Source organism: Ixodes scapularis, unplaced genomic scaffold (assembly GCF_016920785.2).
Source record: "Ixodes scapularis isolate PalLabHiFi unplaced genomic scaffold, ASM1692078v2 PGA_scaffold0__279_contigs__length_252992795, whole genome shotgun sequence".
Taxonomy (NCBI): domain Eukaryota; kingdom Metazoa; phylum Arthropoda; class Arachnida; order Ixodida; family Ixodidae; genus Ixodes; species Ixodes scapularis.
Window position 1 is genome coordinate 248,647,103 of NW_024609835.1, and position 20,381 is coordinate 248,667,483.

The 20,381-nt window shown below is 46.2% G+C and overlaps 1 protein-coding gene across 3 annotated transcripts in view; it reads left to right on the forward strand.

Annotated features, from left to right (window-relative positions):
- The window catches only part of LOC8031822 (cAMP-regulated phosphoprotein 21), a 112,570-nt gene that overhangs the window by 35,163 nt on the left and 57,026 nt on the right, over positions 1 to 20,381 (forward strand). For all 3 annotated transcript variants that reach the window (XM_040210372.2, XM_040210374.2, XM_040210373.3), the window contains one exon: positions 1,233 to 1,398. In XM_040210372.2, the coding sequence (XP_040066306.2) occupies positions 1,233 to 1,398 (166 nt within the window). The remainder of the gene's footprint in view (positions 1 to 1,232; positions 1,399 to 20,381) is intronic.

Genomic DNA, 20,381 nt, shown 5'->3' on the forward strand with positions numbered 1-20,381 from the left:
GTAAGCACGGGGGTGTGCTAAACTTTCCACTCCTGCAACGAGTGCAACCCCGGCAATCCGAAAACGCAATTGATAACATTTTATCTGTGTTTTTGGAACACCAAGTGTAGCGCATGCCTCGGCCAACCTCATTCATGAGGGCCCCCCTCACCCTCATGTTTGCAGGTGAGGGTGAGTGAGTTTCTGAACCAGGAAAATTCATGAGTGAGGGCCGTGAGTGTGTGAGTGGCGTGAAGGCCATGACTGCGTGAGGTTCAGTGAGGGTGAGTGAGGAGCTGAAGGTGAGTGTGGCTGTGAGGGTGAGTGAGGGGCTGAAGGTGAGTGTGGCTGTGAGGGTAAGTGAGGGCGGCCTAAAATGCCGACCTCTGGCGTAGCATCTGTTGCCCAAGTGGAAAGTTTAGCACACCCTCGCGCTTACCACGTGCTCCACATCCTTTTAAAATTGACGGAGGTTTTAGATGATGCTCATCGAGCTTCTAATTGAAACTATAAGTCTATTTTCGTTAATAAAAAAGTTGATGAACAAATTTGGGTTGATTACGCAACTTATTGCGACGATTAACCCTTCGTGTTATGCCCCCCCTGCCATATAACTCGCTCACATAGTAAACCTTTTGCGGCTTCGTTTAAATAAATTTGTCGGAATTCAAGTCTGACATCCCGTATGTACAGGGTGTTTCACGAAAGGTGGACAAATTTGATATTGTGAAAACTATGCGTCGCAACAAAAATAGACTTGCGTCGTTTTGGTCCTGGGCCAGGGGCCTATTTAGGAAAATTATTAAAGTCTGAGATAATTAGACTTAATTATTTTTGTGTAATTAACTTTTTTAATATTGTGTTTAAGGGCATGGTTTCATTTAAAAAATTGCTCAGCATCATCCAAAAACACTAAATCAACAAATTGCAGAACAATAGAAGGCATGCAAAGCATTTTACGGCTTTCTGAAAAACGGCACAAACTCAACGGGTTTTTAAGTTTCGGTTTGCTATCGGAGTGCATCTCGGCCCCGACGGCACCGTGCCCCGTGGAGATATAGTGAAACCAGCCTCTGCTGCGTCGTGACGCAGCAGAGGCTGGTGAAACACCCTGTATTGTTTTTGCATTACCTATTGTCAAATGAGGCTTCCGAACAGCAATGCCTTCTCTTGTGCACTCGTTTGCACGCCAGCCCGTAAGTGTGAATCTTTGCGGGATTCGGGGGTCGCTGACGGGTCCGGTGGCCGTGCAGGGGGAGCCCTTGGCTGGAGCGCCCAAGGCCTACTCGCTGCTCACCAAGGGGGGCCTGGCGGCGCCCCCCGTGACCAAGGCCAGCAGCTTCGGGGGGGTGTCCCTCCTCCACAGGGACTCGAGCCTCACGGAAGCCCGCAACGCCGCCCTCAGGGTTGCCAAGGCCGGTGAGTGCTCGCGTCTGCCGCGCCTCCTCTCCTCGTCGGTTGTTTCTTCCGCCATTTGCACTCGGTAGCCGCTTTTACACGAATGAGACTAATTCACATCGATTCTAGTTGTAGCATACAGCGCGGTCGTGTAGACGGCGTAACACGCTAGGGAAGCACATCTCGTTCGTTTTGCGAGGTGGTGGTGGACCGAGACGGCGAATGCGCATTCGTTCGGCCACGTAAAGGGAGGTCGCATCACGTTTCGGAACGGGGAGGATTATGGGGAGGCTCTTGCTCCGGGAGCGAGCGAACGGCCGAGAACGGTGATAGGGAGCGGAGATCGGTCCTGCACTGTCACCCGCAGTTTTCTCCCGATAAACGCGAGCTTCTATTGCCATAATAAGCGAGCGGAATACAGCCGAGTCGCTCAGCAAGGGCGGGTGCTAGGGAGCCCCCACAGGCTCTGGTGGAAGCGTGAATGACGCCGAGAGCCACGAGCACCGGTACCGCAGAAGGAGCGGCTGATCACTAGAGTCACTGTATCCGCGCAGGGAAACGCGCTTTACCGGTTCGTTTCATCGAGCATTGTACATCTCTTGAACTTGAGTTTGAGGGCTGCTTCCTTTAGATGCAGAAATATTTGTTTCAGATTCTGTAGGTGGTCTTGGTCTTTACCAGAATATTGTTGAAATGCATGACGACATGGGTCCTGTCCTGCACCAGGTTTTCCACCTCTTTTTGGAAGATCGCAGAACACATTCCGAGCAGTAGTCTGGTCTGTGGTTTGTTCAACCTTCTTATGCCGATGAGGCATGACACTCGTACAAAAAACGGAACGCAAAAGCGTCTTTAATACAGTGTAGACCGCATATAACGTATGTCTCGGGAGTCGCGAAAATCCGCACTATAAGCGGTACCGCGCTATAACCAAAACATCAATTTTTCAGGCCAAAATACATGCCATGAAACAACTTACCTTTGTAAAAGTATTTATTTTTATGTTAGATGAAAAATAAAGCTTAGTTTGAGGAAAGTCTTTATTTCACCAGGCTAGTACAGTTCTGTCTCAAGTGTGTCACACATTTTGAAAGAAATGAGCGGCTTTTGCCTGGCGCAGCCTTTTAACAGCGTCGCGGGTTGCGGACGGACGTTGCGAGCGTTCAGGATTGCTAACCCTAATCACTTTTCTCCGGAGATGAAAACGCGTGAAAATTCGTATCCTTCATACGGTACGCGCCAATAATACCTTGAACTTGAGCACACGCATGAAATGCGCCAAATAAGAAATCCGGGCGATGTTCGAGGACACAAATGCTTAGAAATCACCACTGTAGTCGAAGTAAACAAACACGACGACACGGGCGTTTCTGCCGTCTTGAGAGCGCCGCCACGACATCGCCACACGAGTAGGTGGATCTTCCCTTCTAGTACTACGTGCTGGGTTATCACAGCGACACACAACGAAAATTCACAGTCAAGGATAGCGCTTTTACGCGGAACGATGAGATGAACGCCGTCTACGACGACGATCACAACCGACGCCATGTTTACGGATAGAAGCAGCCGGCCCAGCCGGCCCGCGACCGGAGAGGAGGAGGAGGAGGAGGAGAAGCGTTGTAAGAGAGGTTGGGGGGGAAAGGAGAGAGCATGCAACGCGCGCGAACACTTCTCCTCGACCTGCGATTGGTCTGTCGTTTCTTTGTTTCCAACGCAGCGGAGGGACGCACGCACGTGAACGACACGTGCGTGCGTCCCTCCGTCGCTAAGGCAACTGAAGCCTCTCTCTTCGCTTCTGCCCGCTTTTTCGAGCAACATCCTTGCCCCGCTAGTGCAGCGTGCGGATCGCGCCGTCAGCGCCGTTATCTACTGTCGCACAGGGAAGCGAGCTCGCTGCTCCGGTCGTCGGCACGGTCGGCGGGCTCTGCCAAAAACCGCACTATAACCGGTATTTCCCTTCGCGCGCCTGCATTTTAAGCGGTATGTAATTACATGGAGTTCTATGGGAGGCGAACCGGTGGTTTAAAAAAACCGCGTTATACCCGGTCCTGCACTATAAGCGGTTACGTTGTAAGTGGTCTATACTGTATGTAGTTGAGTGATGAAAGAATGAGGTTAGAGAAAAGACAGCCCGGTAGGAGTGGTCTGCGAGAACCATGCTTCTCGGTTCGACTCGCCCTTGGTGCCGTTTCCCCTTGACTGCTTCTTGTCCAGTGGGCCGTTTTGCCCCGGCACCGCCCCTTGCAATCGCGTTGGCCGCCTTTATTATCATGCTTCGTGGCGATCCGCTCGTCTTGAGCCGGGAGGCGTGCTCGGTCGCCCACTTTGTTGATAGTGGTGACGGCGACCAACGACGGTGACAATTGTTCTAAAACAACCGACGTGCGCGCGTATGGTCATGATGCGGCGCTCAGTCCCGAAAAGACCCACTATTACGATAGACCTTTCGGAATAGTACAGTGTAGACCGCATATAACGTAAGTCGCGGGAGTCGCGAAAATCCACACTATAAGTGGTTCCGCGCTATAACCAAAACATAGATTTTTCAGGCCAAAATACATGCCTTGAGACAACTTACCTTTATAAAACAATTTATTTTATGTTAGATGAAAAATAAAGCTTAGTTTGAGGAAAGTCTAGTTCAATGGACTAGTACACTTCTCTCTCAAGTGTGTCACACATTTTGAATGAAATGAGTGACTTTTGCCTGGCGCAGCCTTTTAACGGCGTCGCGGGTTGCGGACGGACGTTGCAAGCGTTCAGGATTGCTAACCCTAATCACTTTTCTCCGGTAATGAAAACGCGTGAAAATTCGCATCCTTTATACGGTACGCGCCAGTAATACCTTCAACTTGAGCACACGCATGAAATGCTCAAATAAGAAATCCGGGTGATGTTCGAGGACACAAATGCTTAGAAAGCACCACTGTAGTCGAGGTAAACAAACAACGACACGGGCGTTTCTCCTGCCTTGAGAGTGCCGCCACGACATCGCCGCACGAGTAGGTGGCACTTCCCTTCTAGTATGTGCTGGGTTATCACAGCGACACACAGCGAAAATTCACAGTCAAGGATAGCGCTTTTACGCAGAACGATGGGCTTCCACCACGTCGTCTACGTCGACGATCATCACCGACGCACTGTTTGCGGATAGAAGAAGCCGGCTCGCGACCGGCATGCAATGCGCGCGACCAGTTCTCGACCTGCGATTGGTCTGTTGTTGCGGTTGTTTCCAACGCAGCGGGGGGAAGTTGGGCTGGTTGGGCTCGTTCCAACGCCTTTCGTCGTGAACGACACGTGCGTGCGTCCCTCCGCCGCTATGGCAACTGAAGCCTCTTTTTTTGCTTCTCCCCGCTTCTTCGAGCAACCTCCTTGCCCCCGCAAGTGCCGCTTGCAGCTAGCGCCGTTATCTAGTGTCGCACAGGGAAGCCTGCTCGCTGCGCCAGTCGGTCGGCGCAGTCGGCGGGCTGTTCCAGAAACCGCACTATAACCGGTATTTCTCTTCGTGCGCCTGCATTTTAAGCGGCATGTAATTACATGGAGTTCTTTATGAGGCGAACCGGGGGTTGAAAAAATCCGCGTTATACCCGGTCCTGCACTATAAGCGGTTACGTTGTAAGTGGTCTATACTGTATTGATGGTGACAAGCTTTCGGGACTTCAGTTGCAACCATTCGTATACATCCTTTGGGTCAAGTTTGATGAACTTATTGCCTCCCGAAATTCTGGTCTATAGAATTTCTAATCTAGGAACCGGGTACTTTACAAGAATGGATCCAGGATTCACGATGACCTTGAAATCCTAGCAGATTCTTGCGTTGCTTCGATACAGGTACAATGGGTGCTCAGTCCAACGTTCTTACGGGACGTACGATTCTGTCACGTTGGACTCGTCGCAGTTCCTTAGCTACCTTGTCCCGTAGCACGAACGGAATGGTGCGAGCTTTGAGGAACTTGAGATTCACTCTTTTTTTAATCTTTGCTTTCGAACATTTAAGCGTGCCTAATCCTTTGGAAAAAACTTCCTCGGCTTTTCCAGCTATAAGTAAATTTCTTCTCATAGGTCGAGCTGCAATGTGGAGTCGCTCCATTGAGTAAGGCGTAGTGATGCAAAACTATCGGTAGTACTATCCAGACTTGTACGTAATCCGTTACAAGTAACGAGATTACTTGTAATCCCTTACATTTATCAGTAATTTAGTAACGGAATAATTACAAATTTTCTCGAGTAATTTTAAAGTAATTCCCTTACATTTTTTACGTAACGGATTCCTTGTAATCCGTTACATTTTTTCCAGAACCAACCCCCCCCCCCCCCCCTCCTAAATAACGGTTCTTTTTTTTTTTCATTTTTGTAAAGTTGAGCGCCGTGACCAGCGCAAATGGAGGCTTGGCACTCTCCAGTTCCGCAAAGCCTTTTCTTTGCAACAACAAGCCCCTGATTTTTTTTTTCATTCAGACCCTAACAACAGTGTAAAAAAAATCCAAATAAACATTTCTACAAAAAAAAAAAAAAAGGGTGGGGGGTTAAGTTATATCCGATTTTTTTAGACCCTTTGTTTTTCCTTGCGATCGAAGACAGGGTGAGGAGGACACCAATTGATTGTGCGCCTCTTCGAGAAGCTCGAGGCGGTAAGTGCACTGAAGATAATTAACAATGTCCTTCTCGGTTATAGTAACTACGACCATTTTCATAATGTCACAACACGAGACAACGCTTCGTCTACCCTAAAATCCACTAAAAGAGATGTGATAACATTTGAAGGTGTTATTGCCACAAGCATCTTTGTTCGTTGCTGCACACTTATCCTCTTCTCTCAGAAAACAGGATGCTTTTTTTTTTCTGCATCTTCCACATTATTTGACCCTTTTTAAAAGCTACTTACTTTTTTGTAGCCCAACTTCTATGGTTGGATCACTTTATCTGTGAATTCCAGCGAGGTCATCTGCATCTCAGTCACCCTTTTTTGAGTCAGCTTTTTGCGAGCACTTGGGAAATGGTAATAGTCTTCCTTTCCTCTTTTTGTTTAGCCCCAGCAGGACGCATCTTATCTCAAGCAGATACTTTTACTAGTAAAACATAAGGTGGCTGATGTAGACTTCATATATTGGGCTTGAGGAGAAAGTGAAACTTGTGAGTGGGGTCATAGCGCGGCTTACTGAGTACTCTACCCTTTGCTGCCCGTGGCATCAGTGGACGTCTACCTGAAGAGCACCGGAGTAAACTGCAGTCGGTTCGTGCTTCGTGCGTTTTTGAACGGCACCAGTAACGGTATACACGGCAAACGCGCGTTTACATTTCCTTGTTTTAACCGACGTTCTAATCAATTGCTGTTATGACTGTCCTTCTTTTTCTTTCATCACTTATATACTGGAAACATTTTTTTATTCACCAACGTCGAACTGTTCAAAACCAAAGAAAGAAGAATATCGAGTCAAACCTTATTTATTATTTAATTATCACCTTACTGCTACAACTATGTTTTGCTATTGTCTGGCAATATATGTTGGCATAGTAAGATCAGCATAAATCAATTTTTATTATACTCTTGGCTAGATCTATGATTACTTCCCCAGTTTCGCGATTTAGACAATTGAGAATTTTAGTAGATCGGTCCAATGACTCTGATAACGATATCCGATACTTCACCGCCGTCTTTGCGCATGCATCATATTGTTATCGGGTACCGTTATCGGAGGTATCGGAACGATCTATTAAATCTCTCGAATAGCAGGCAACGGCTGCAACGACGAAGCTTTGCTCTACATTCGAGGTAAATAGTACTTCCATTGCTTCGCTGAAAAAGCTCAATGCAGAGCATGAAGCATTCGTGAGGAACAACATGGCACCCCCATCCAGCGCCTCAGTTCAAATGGTGTTCAGCATAGCAGTCGACATATTGAGTAAGAAATAACGCAAAACGTCTGACGAGACTTTCGAGAGCCATTTATTGACCTTGAGTATTTTGAGCAACAGCTGTTGCTCAAAATACTCAAGGTCAATAAATGGAACAGGTTGCAACAATAGGAACTTGAATAACCCTCTTCCCTTTATTTCTTACTTCAGAAAAATAATCTTAAAGTAATGCCACGAAAGTAACGGATTACTTTTTGGGGTAACGGTCAGTTACTTTTATGGAGGGTAATTGTAATTGTAATAAATTACAATTTAGCCTTGAGTAATTGTAAATGTAATTCCTTACTATTTTTCAGTAACGTGTACAAGTCTGGTACTATCTATACTATCAATAGTGGAAGCCAAATTTAGCTATCGATGGTAAAAAAAACTATCGATAGTGCTATCGATAGTAGACTATCTAAAACTATTGATACTGCTATCGATAGTATTGTAGTGATAGTTTATAGTGGAATATCGAGAAACTATCGACGGCCACCTGTTGTAAAGCTATCGATGGGGTTTTATTAGGTGACGAAGAGGGTCGAGAAAATGTTGGTGTAGTTCGGAAAAAAATGCAACTGTAATTACGGACTTCTGCATAATTACGGAGGAACAATCTAAAACCTATTAGAAAACAATCACAAAACGATAGAAATCCTCTTTAGAAACTATTGCCAATAATCTATTAAAATATATATTCTATACTATTCAAAAACTATGAATAAGACATCAACTTGATAGGTTGTCGAAGCTTTTTGTTTTGTTTTAGTTTGCTTTTTGGGGTGTGCCCTTTGCTTTTTTTGCACTGAATCAGAAAATTGGATATCCCTGTTGCCCCTGATAAGAAAACTATATTTGTGTTGCATAAATCTGGATCCCTGCTGGAATATGATGCTAGCGATGGTTATCTAATGCGCAAGTATGGGGACATGACTTTACAAGAATGAAAATATAAGTGTGGCGTTTTTTTCGAAACAAACAGGTTACGAGAAAGAAAAACAATATTGCCTTTCGAATTCATAAGTCTTGTTCACTGAAATAATGCCTCATTGAAAACAATATCTTTCTTTGCTTGGATCACAAGAAATGTTTGTTTTTATCATTCATTTTTAATCCAGTTAATGTCATGTTCCCAAACTCACTGCATTTGAAGAATGAAAAAAACTAAAAGCATCAGTAACTATGTTGGTTGTTTTTGGTATAAGCTTTTTTATCTTATCTAGTAATGTTCGATTTGAAGTCTGCACAGTAGAATCTGTTACATTTATTGATCCAAAAATACTTATCTGTAGATCATGTGATGGCATCTGTATTTTTAAGGCTGCGGTACCACGGCGGCCATCTTGAACAAAACATTAGTTGAACCACCAGGGCGGCGTTGGCTGTCCGTATGAGCAAATGCTGCAAAACCTGCGCGCCAATTTCGAAACCCTTTTTCCCGTCGCTTGCGACCTTGAGTTTCCTTCTCCACTCTTACGCCCCTCCTTTCACGTGTTCACCCTCTGGCGCGTCGCGCCCACGTTCATTGTTGGGAGGACAATGTACCGGATAATCCCCAACTTGAGGCCCCCTGCCAAAATTGTCCGGCTGCCAAGTGATTTGAGCGAGATGGGGTTTTGAAGCGGTATGGAAAAGTGGGACCGTCAATTTTGAACTATGCCTTTTCGATACTGCATTAGTTGTGTACGGGGCTGGCCAAGGCACGGGCGCGAGGACGTAACTGTATACAATGCTTGGGTTGCAGGAGCACTCGCGCGTAGAAATGGTAGGACGCGCTTTCTGAAATCACACGCCTACATTCCGCAGCGTTGCAATCCTACGAGTAAAACAGAGTACATCTTCGGACAGTGCGTGAGTTGATGCCGGCCGTACGAAAGACACACCTCGCGCTTCCTGTCACTACTGCCTCTGCTTGCACGCGCTGCCGATTGGCGGTCCTTTCTTTATTTTGTTTCGTCGCTCTTTTGAAAATACTGAAACTAATATTTTCTCAGACCCTGCTCATCGTACCTCTGCACTACAGTTGTGTAAACACGTTGTGATGTAATTTGAGATATGGGACGGAGTGTCTACATTCTTATTTCGTGTGTAATGCCGGCATAATATTCCTTTGCTGCCAGAGGGTCAAAATAATGGTAGGGTCGGCAGCAAAAACTATTTCAATGACCGAATTATGATCAAACACCAGTAAGAACATAAAAAAGAAATCACATGGGGACAATAAAAATATTGCTACAAGAGGATGGTGCGTGGGGCACAAAAAATATTCGGAGTGACGTTGAGGGCACGCGACAAGCCAGATCTTTCCTGATGGCAGCCGTAAAAGTTGATCTGGTGCCTCGTTTTGATCGGCTTTGCACGGAAACTCGTAAACTACCAACTATCTTGTCAGTGGTGAACATAGTGAGCATGAACTGGATGATTTTTTTGTTGTTGTTTTTGTTTCTGTAGTGAGAGTATGGAAATATGAGACGTCCGCTGACGCTTGCGTCGGCTAGCGGAACCTCAATCGCCGATCGCGGCCGATGTCATGGGCGTATACAAATACATCAAGTCGTCTGGGCGGGAGCAGTTGAAGCGCCGCACTTTTTTGGCCAGTCAGTAGAGACTCCGCGAATTCTGACTCGAGGTTACTCTGTGCGGAGGGAGCCGCTACTGAGCGCGACCAATCGGAAACCAAGGATGGCTGAAATTTCCTAATTGCCATGAGATTTGCAAATTCGTTCTTCCCGCCGTAGTAAATTCGTCCGAATCGCTATTCGATTTCCTAATCGATTATTTGGATGAAAAGATATATTTCAAAATTCGTACGTGGCTCACCAAATGGCAATAAAATTGGTATAGGATTTCAAACCTATATAGTGTCGCCCTAATTTACAAACTTGTTTCACTTGAAATTAGAGTACACGCGCAAGCGAGCTGGTGGAAGCCTATACTAAAAAGGCCAGAAACAAGAGAAACAAAAAATAAATAAATAAGAGCGGGATAAGCGCAACAGTCTCAAATCACAGCTGAAAATGATTACTTGGTAAGTGTAAATGTCCAGACATTGTATTAGTAAAATGTATATATATATATATATATATATATATATAAAAAGTCAAAAATGCGTACTGTCGGAGTTATTAATTCGAAGTTCATTCCGACGTTTCGAGCGGGGACCGTTCTTCATTAGGTGATGAAGAGTCGTCCCCGCTCGAAACGTCGTAGTAAAGTTCGAATTAGTAACTCTGACAGTACGCATTTTTGCCTTTGTATATATATATATATATATATATATATATATATATATATATATATATATATATATAGAGAGAGAGAGAGAGAGAGAGAGAGAGAGAGAGATAGATAGATAGATATTTTTCACTATTTGCTGACGGCCGAAACTAACTATGCAACACAACAAGTAAAACCACAGAGCTGCCCCGCCTCATATCACCCTCAGTTGGAGCTCGACTGACACATTGCGCCGATCAAGCATCACCAACAGCTCAACACCTAAACGCCACGGCGTTCACTATCTTTGTTTGGGTGATTCCACCCACTAATGTAACAACTCATACAATGCGCCGTGATAAAGTGCTTTTTGTCTTTGTGTATGTGTTTTTGTGACATCTAACCTCTGTTTGCGCTCTGACTAAGAATGAAACCATGTATACTAAAACGGGATACGGTCCATTCGTCACATGCGCACTCGTCACAGGACGATTGGTCACAGGACGATTCGTCACACAGGAACATTCGTCATAGGATGACTCGTCACGCGGCCAACCGGTCCTACAATAGTTCGTCCCCCCAAAATGTGTCGTTCAATTTGGTTCCAGCGGACGAAGTGGCTCACCTCATATTTTAGTATGTCTGTGGCTTCTGAAAGGCAAAGAATTTGTAACAAACGTTTTATCTTCTGGTTCGGTCCCGAACATTGAATGTTGGTTTGGCCTGACAAAGTGGGTCACCTCTTATCTTAGCATATGTCTTTCACTTCTCAAGGTCAAAGAATTTGTAACAGACGTTTAGCTTCTGGGTCCGTCCCGAACGGTGAATGCGGAGGTCATATAAGAGCGACTATTTTTGAACTCGGACTACATTCAAAAAGATGGAGGTGATCGCAAAAGAGAGAGGTGGAGCCATGCAGGTGCACGAGGGGTGCTCGTACATATGCAGCAGAAAGAATTCCGATACTTACTGGTTTTCTCGAAGAGGTGTATGCAAGGCAAAGTAAAAACTGATTTGGCTGCCAGTCGGATTATTGCTCGTGCCAGCAACTTAGATCAGCCTGCTGAAAAGTCGCAATATTATGAAAGGAAAAGCGGATGAGTATTGTAAGATTAGTTTTTCTAACCACTAGTTTATGTCACATTGGGAAGTCGTGAAACTCCTCATCGGAGAATGTGGGCAGTTGTTCAAATTTACAATTTTCTATCGTCCCCTGCCCGATCGATGTGACCAGTTGCCCGCATTACGAGTCATCCTGTGACGAATGTTCCTATGTGACGAATCGTCCTATGACAAATCGTCCTGCGACGAGTGCGCATGTGACGAATCGTCCTCATCCCTACTAAAACATCGGTAGTGGTCTCTATTTTTAGCGACGCTCGCACACGTCTTGCCTTTGACGCAGTGGCATTCTCATCTCCCATACACGGACATTTGGACAAAATAGGTTGGTCGGCCTTCACTCATTAGCTGCGGAACGTTTTGACCGTGACGTATGTATAATTCAAAGAAGCACCGACAGGCGGGTGCCCCTTTGAAAACAAATCATGTTCGCGTAGAGATATTTAGCGGCTATAGTATAGCCCGTGGGTATTTATTTCTAGGCCAACTCGTCGGCGTCAGTCGGTACAGGCGCTGGAGGCGTGATGAAAATGCTGGCAGATGTCGGCTTGACGAGCCCCACACTCTCCCCTTACAGCAGATGGCAAATAAACCAACAACAATATTTGTCGACGGGCAATTGATTGAAGAGGCCAATCGGTAGTAGGATGACTCGACAAAGGGTAATTCATCAAAAATTCCAACTCGTTGACAATTGTTTGTGAGGCCATTCAGTTTCCACATTGCACTCATCTTCTGTATTAGAACACATACACATGTTAGACATTTTAATATAAGCAAGTTTCGGGCACCGGATATTTTTTTGAAAAGCTGTTTCACCGAATTTCGCATCTCCCGGTTCGTCGAATTTTGATATGAAATCATAATATAACTATTATACTTGTCACTTCTTCAATTAGAAATGGTTACAGATAATTATAAAATAAAAGTAGGCTTTCGCAAAAATTATGTCGATTATAGGCTATGCCAACGTAGCCGAACAGTAAAAAAAAAAAATGTTATGAGGGTGTTTTTGTTAGGGGTCAAAAAAGACAAAGGCGATTCTTCAAATGAGCACTGGTCACACAGGCCGACTGGTAACATAATTAAAATAAAAGCACCGACTTCACAGAACAGGAAAAAACAATTTCACTAGACGTTTCGCCTCCATGAATAAACGCCTCCATGAATCATGAATAACCAACTCGCCCAAGCTGAAGTTCTGACCAGTTTCGCCTCCCTTGCGGGAGGCATCTTCAGTAGTCACACAACAATGCCTGTGTAAGCTTCGTGGAGAGGGCCGCGTTTTTTGTTACACACGGATGTGTGTGTCCCTGCGAACAAACCACGATTCTAGGATTTTCGGGACCCCCATCTGTTCTCCCTCGCCAAGGTCGTCGCGGCCGGGAAGTCAAAATAATGCCCTATTGTCTACACATAGTACACCAGTTCAGACTTCAGTCGGGTCGCGTGGGATGCGCACGTGACGTCACGCTTGTGTTTACAAAGCAAATGAAAAGTTCAACCTCAAGTCAACGCTATTTATCAAATATGTCCGTACTTCGTGGAGAGGGCCGCGGTTTTTCTTACACACGGATGTGTCTCTGAGAACAAACACGATTTTAGGAGATTTTCGGGACCCCCATCTTTGCCATAGGGTGACTCGTTTATCGGACTGTTCGTCGCAGCGAGAGTACAGAGAAGGATAATAATTCATACCCTATATCGTGCAGAAGAGAAGAATATAAAAAAAAAGAAAACGAAGCGAAAATTTCGATTTCCTTTCTTGTGGACAGGGCATTGTAGGTGAACGTGGCTTCCTTGTTTGATTCGCCAAAGTAGCAACAAAGCGACATTTTACGATCGAGCGAGCACCGTCGGAAACACTGCCCAAAATAATTTTATAGGGAGTTTCACGGCTTTCCACTGCGACATAAGCACGTGGATAGAAAAACAAATATTGACAACAATAATTGTCGAATATTTTTGGCACGCTCACACCTGGTTTTTCTTCATAATTTGATGACTCATATGTTGATTTTGTTTGCGGAACCGTACTTCTGACCGGCAATTTTATTGCGTACGCGAAGCTTTTGCGTGCGATCCACTACAGTTAATTATTTTGAGGTGTCCAAGTTGAAGCGGTGCGTGTTATTTTTCGATCTCTGTCCGAATGATACAAAGTTACACGTTTTCACCCTGTGAGTGAAGCGAGTTGGTCAGTGCTAGCATCGAAGGCTAACTTCGAACTCTAATTTGGAAATAATGTCTCTGTTGCCGCATCGCAGACAAAGATATATATGCTCTTATCACTGTAGCAAAATAACGTGGCAGGATTTGTGCTCTTGTTATGATCGTGTACCATTGTAGTCGACGTCATCCCAGCACGGCGTAATTCGGTTCAGCCCTGCAAACCACACTTGGGAAAAAAATGAAAGTTTGCACCTTGTTTGTTCAATTTTTTTGTTATACTGCAGAAACACATTGCGCCCCGTGTTTTTGAAGGCACGGTAGACGGTGGTGACGGTGAGGTGACCGACCCCCATGTCAGCCGGCGTCTCGCTCGACCTCCTCGGAGGACAGGTCGTTTTTACTGGTGACTGGTGCATACGTGGAGCAACTCCGCGCGCATTGCGTTCTTCATCTCAGAGAACGCAATACATGACTCAGCTCTATCTCGTCATCGCTCCAAAATGACAAGTGGAATTCGCAACTGTAGTCGGTGACAGGTCAAGAACGAAGTGGGAGCTCCTCCCACCCTGTTCCACTTCAGCGGAGCGAACGGGGGAGAGGAGGTCGCCCCCTCTCCAGCGTTCGCAAATGGCAAATATTAGTTTATTAGGCCACTAACTGTCAATTTACGCTCGTTCCTTTACGTCCGCCGCAGCCGATAATGTTATCCCCGGGAATACCAAAAGTATAATTTCTTTCAGCAAAAAAAAAAAACAAAACAAAACAAAACAGAATAATAAAACGCCCGGTATATCACAGCTTTGACAACGCTTCACGTGTGTGAGGTTCGATGACCGACAGAGAACCACCGCTGGCCGTGCTCCCGAAGCGGGGAAGTGCAATCTATGGAGACCGATCATATTATCAGAAAGGTGCAGACTAGGGAGCCTTCATGTGCGCGAAGCGCACATGGAGGCACTCTAATGCGGACAATCCAGGAAAAGTATTCTTGCAACTATGAGGTTCCAGTTGTACTTACACATGCATTATCGTCAAATTTGACGGAGTTCCTTCCAACACTAAAGAGTTGTCAAGAGTGAAGATTATAAAGGAGAATATCAGCAGGAATCTATTGTCTGTTTATTGAAAACAAAACAAGCATCAGAAAAACGCATTTGGGCGGCCGGGGAGGCCAGAAGCACGGACTGCGCGCACCCAGCGTGGAACCAGCGAATGAGAGGGCACTCCTAGCAATCTGTTTTCAGAGCCACGGTATGCCGGCTGCCGGCCAAATGTCCACTTTAATTCTATTATGGCTTTCGAAACGTAAATACACGCTCGGGAATTTTCAACAATATCACGCGAGCGCCGACCGGCCTGTAGATCAGCGCATCGTCACGGCGCGAAGTAGCGATATCAATGACAGTACGCGCGTGCGCAGAAGAAACGCGCCGAAGTCGGCGTCGGCTGCTAAGCTGTTTCCCCAATCACGACCCACCCCTGGCGCGACGCCCACCGCTTGCTCCACCCCATAAGCAGGGGACCTAGTAATCAAAGCGACACACACGGTACGCAAACACGAACAGCAGGCAGTAGGAAGGACACCGACACGAGCTTAGTCAGCGAACGAAAAGACAGACACAAACTTCACTCTAGGCAAACAGAGCAGGGGTAGTTACAAGGATGAGATGCGTGCGCAGACGGAGGTAAGCAGTGCACAATAAATACGCGAAAACTCGCAGCAACCGAAGAACTGCGCAGCAAACACGTACGTGCACACGCACCAGAAGCACGTGCGTCACGCTGCGTATCTACGCAGAACTGGCGATTTTGGCATTTCGGTAATTTGAAACTTCGATATCGATTCCGTGAACAATTTATTCAGCAAACTGAACCGGTGGAGCCTCGCATAAAAAAAAAAATCGTTTAACAATATGAAAGCGACTGAAATTCTTCCTAAAAGCTATATTAGCAGAAAGTACCGTGTTATAAAGGACCTCACGAGTTTCGACCAAGTTTTCCAGCACGTTATTTTGCAAGAAACGGAAGAAGCCAAGTGTACAACCAGTTTCCGAAGCTGGCAACCACAGCTGGAATCAGCGCCATCCTCGGCAGTTTCCTGAACCTCGCGTAGTCACATTTCAGCCACCGCCACATAGAGGGCGCAACCAGACATCCAATTTGTGTTTTCTGTGTGTTTTATGATTCTTTTTAATAAATAGGCTCGATTAGTGAAAATGTGCGCTAATAATCAGGACCTGGAACAGTAATCTCCATTTAATACTAAAAATATTGGCCTAAATGTCTGCCAAAAGGGGTCAAAATACTCGTTTTTGACTATCAACAAATACGTGATTTCACCTATATTCAAACTTTTTTTATGGAAAATCAAAAGTGAAATTTAGAAAAAGGGCCTCGCTTTGCAAAGCGGAATATGTCTTTCTTTGCGGGCCTACAATTTTATTCATGTGTGCCAATCCCTAAGCGCTGTACCACTGTACTACCAAATGAAGTTTGCCAAAATTAACGGTTTTTGTCACTTTTCACGTGAGCATTCCGAAAAAAGTTTAAGCCATATTACAATGAAATTTAGCGTAACTCTTTCGACCATAATTACAAACTGATGTAAAAAGTTTCAAATAAAATGACCGAGTAGGCGCCCAAAACTTCGCGACTGAAGTGCTTCCGCAAAGTCAATTTTTCTAAAGTAAATATCTGTCAAAATAAAATAAAAAACGAAAAAAGGGCCTCCGTTGACAATGAACGCACTCTTCTTCTATAACATTCTAAAATTAGAAAGAAATTGCTCCAATAGTGCACCCTGTACCACTGTACTACGAAACCATGTTTTGCCGAAAAGGTCAATGTTCGCGGGTGCCCTCTGAATTAGCTTTTTGCACTAGGAAAACAAATCCTACATTAGATAAAAGATAATGTTGTACACTACAAGATGATAAATAACACATAATTTTAGCAAGCTTGAACACGCCACGATCGCATTTCGAAAACGTGCTGAAAGCGTCATATGTCATGGCCGCCGTGGGACCGCAGCCTTAAGTTGTATTTTATACCAACGGGTAAATATTTTCCCGGCCGCCGTTATAAAACTTTGCCAAAATAGAACCGAACAAAAGTGACAACATAGGACGGCATACAAGCCTTTCGTCAACAGCTAATTTCCGATTTTCGGGGATTCACTATAAATGGTCATAGGAGAAAAACAAATTATGATCCCCAGCAGAGTGCTTATTTTCACCTGCCAGTGGTCAATGCTATGAAAAGAAATCTGTGTGAACTGAATGGTAAAAGAAACAAAATCATGGTACAAACTTGTGATAATTCTTATGCTAAATGTCTTCAGCAAATGTTTTCAATAGCTCTAAGACAGAAAATATACTGAATACTGTGAAACCTGTTTAGAACGAACTCACGTACAGCGAATTATTGTTGATATCGAACTCACGGAACATTTAAATAAAAATTATTGTAAAAAGTATGTTTCATAACGAACAACATATTGGCTGTATCAAACTTTTTGGGGAAGGGACAGGTTAGAAGACAAACGTCTTCTAGCCCGACCCTTCCCCAAAAAAGAAGTAGGAAAGAAAGAAAATTCCAGAAGCTCAAGTTGTAAACAAAATTGAGCAAAGAGAAGCAATTCAGAGGGGGAGAAAGCTGCCATTGGCCGCTGCGCGCGTCAGTTTCAACGACCGCCGCCAGATGGCGCTGCGTGTCCGTGCCGGCTAAAGCCCCTTGATAAAAGCATTTTTTACAAGTACCGCCAACCATTGTTGTGGAAGCGCGCGAGACACATGCCATGAGCGGGTGCTCTGCCGCCATTCGCTTCCAAGGCCCGCCCATTTCAGTGCTGCGCCACCATTTGCTTCCAAGGGCCGCTCGAGACATGGGCCTCGTGCACTTGCGCATTTGACGCTACTTGCAAGACAAGCGCGAACACATCGAGGGGCTTTAGTGCCGGCGGGGTGGAGACACCAATAAAGCCAATGGAGCGCCACAATATGGTGCCTGAAGTCAGTATTAGCTCCACATTGGGTGTGGGTCCTTTAGAGTGTGTGTGACAAAGTCGAGGTGCAAAAACGTTGTGTTTAGTGAAAGTTCTGGAAAGATAGAAGCAATATGACGCCGGTGAAAGCATCGCAAAGTTTGCCACAAAATGCCAGGCGTCTCCACCCTGTCAGCGAAGCGGCCGGCAAATGGAGGCACCCTAGTGTTACCAGCGCGCCGATAAAACTAACTGTTGCTGCCCCATGCCAATACGGGCCCCGCGCCGAGTAAAACGGATGTGTTGGCACGCGCTCGGAGGCTTCTGCTCGTCTCGCCTCTGACCAACATGCCGTCACCTCCATCATCCACATCGTCGGCGGTGCTTCTGCTCGTCTCACCAATGACAAACATGGCATCGCTTCTAGCATTTACATCATCGGCGGTGCTTCTGCTCGTCTCGCCGACGACGAACATGGCGCCGCCTCTAGCATTCACATCATCGGCGGTGCTTCTGCTCGTCTCACCACCGACGAACATGGCGCCGCCTCTAGCATTCAGATCATCGGTGGTGCTTCTGCTCGTCTTGACGCCGACGAACATGGCGCCACCTCTAGCATCGACATCATCCGTGGTGCTTCTGCTCGTCTTGACGCCGACGAACATGGCGCCGCCGCTGGCATTCGTATCATCGGCAGTGCTGCTGCTCGTCTCGCCGACGACGAACATGGCGCCGCCTCTAGCATTCACATCATCGGCGGTGCTTCTGCTCGTCTCGCCGACGACGAACATGGCGCCGCCTCTAGCATTCACATCATCGGCGGTGCTTCTGTTCGTCTTGACGCCGACGAACATGGCGCCGCCTCTAGCATTCTCATCATCGACGGTGCTTTTGCTCGTCTTGACACCGACAAACATGGCGCCGCCTCTAGCATCCACATCATTGGTGGTGCTTCTACTCGTCTTGTAGCCGACGAACATGGCGCCGCCTCTAGCATTCACATCATCGGCGGTGCTTCTGTTCGTCTTGACGCCGACGAACATGGCGCCGCCTCTAGCATTCTCATCATCGACGGTGCTTTTGCTCGTCTTGACACCGACAAACATGGCGCCGCCTCTAGCATCCACATCATTGGTGGTGCTTCTACTCGTCTTGTAGCCGACGAACATGGCGCCGCCTCTAGCATTCACATCATCGGCGGTGCTTCTGTTCGTCTTGACGCCGACGAACATGGCGCCGCCTCTAGCATTCTCATCATCGACGGTGCTTTTGCTCGTCTTGACACCGACAAACATGGCGCCGCCTCTAGCATCCACATCATTGGTGGTGCTTCTACTCGTCTTGTAGCCGACGAACATGGCGCCGCCTCTAGCATTCACATCATCGGCGGTGCTTCTGTTCGTCTTGACGCCGACGAACATGGCGCCGCCTCTAGCATTCTCATCATCGACGGTGCTTTTGCTCGTCTTGACACCGACAAACATGGCGCCGCCTCTAGCATCCACATCATTGGTGGTGCTTCTGCTCGTCTTGTAGCCGACGAACATGGCGCCGCCTCTAGCATCCACATCATCGGCGGTACTTCTGCTCGTCTTGACGCCGACGAACATGGCGCCGCCTCTAGCATTCACATCATCGGCGGTGCTTCTGCTTTAGGCCGCTTTATCTTGCAGCGTGGTCCAAATGTAGCAACGGCATATCTTGGGGGCGATGAGAAGTCATCAGTCCGAACTCGTCGTTCTGTCACGCGGAGAAATGACATCACACACCAGACGCAAACCACACGCTGAACGTGGAAACGAACTTGAATACCCCTGCGCCTATGTGTAGTGAGAATATGAAGGCTCTTCAGAGTTTCTGATGTTCCGTGCAACGAAAAGTTTAATCAAATAATAAATTGCATCGGATACCACATCGACATGCAAAGGAGAAAGCAAGACGGACTTCATCGCATCTGTGAGCGACCATCGCGACGGGTGTCTCGATGGACGGAAATTTCAGTGAGAGAAACTTCGCCAAAAATAGGGAAATTTTAGGCGTCCAATGAAGAAAGGAGAAACATGGAATGCCCGTCACGTCTGTGCTACCTGCAGTCGCCCTCTATCCGGAGGCCCTATTCCTAAATGTCTGTTGTCTCCTCAAGATCCTAGCGACTCTGTGCGTAACAACGGAGGAAGCTGAGCGCTCGTTCTCTTCACCGCGACGGTTGAAAACATACCTGAGAGCGTCCACTTCGAGTGAGCGACTGCTCGGTCTAGAGCTTTTGAATGTTCAGCGCGACATTGAAGTTCAAGCGGTGGAGATCCTGGATATTCGTTGCCGTGAATGCAGGCGGCTGCATTATAATATGTGGGCGCTTAGCATAAATGGAATGATCAAGAGAGCATGTAAATTGCTTCCTGAAATAACTAGTCACAATTACCTTTTTATTCACGGTAATCTCTAGTCGAAAGCATGTAATTCTGATCAATACAAAAGGTGTGCGTGAGCGCAGCGCTACCCGTTGCTTACAGTGCAGTTGTTTTTACAATTATTTAATATCCTTTACATCGCTGACATTGTTTTATATTATCACCATGTGTGCGTTTTATAATGTCCACTTTAGTTTGATTTA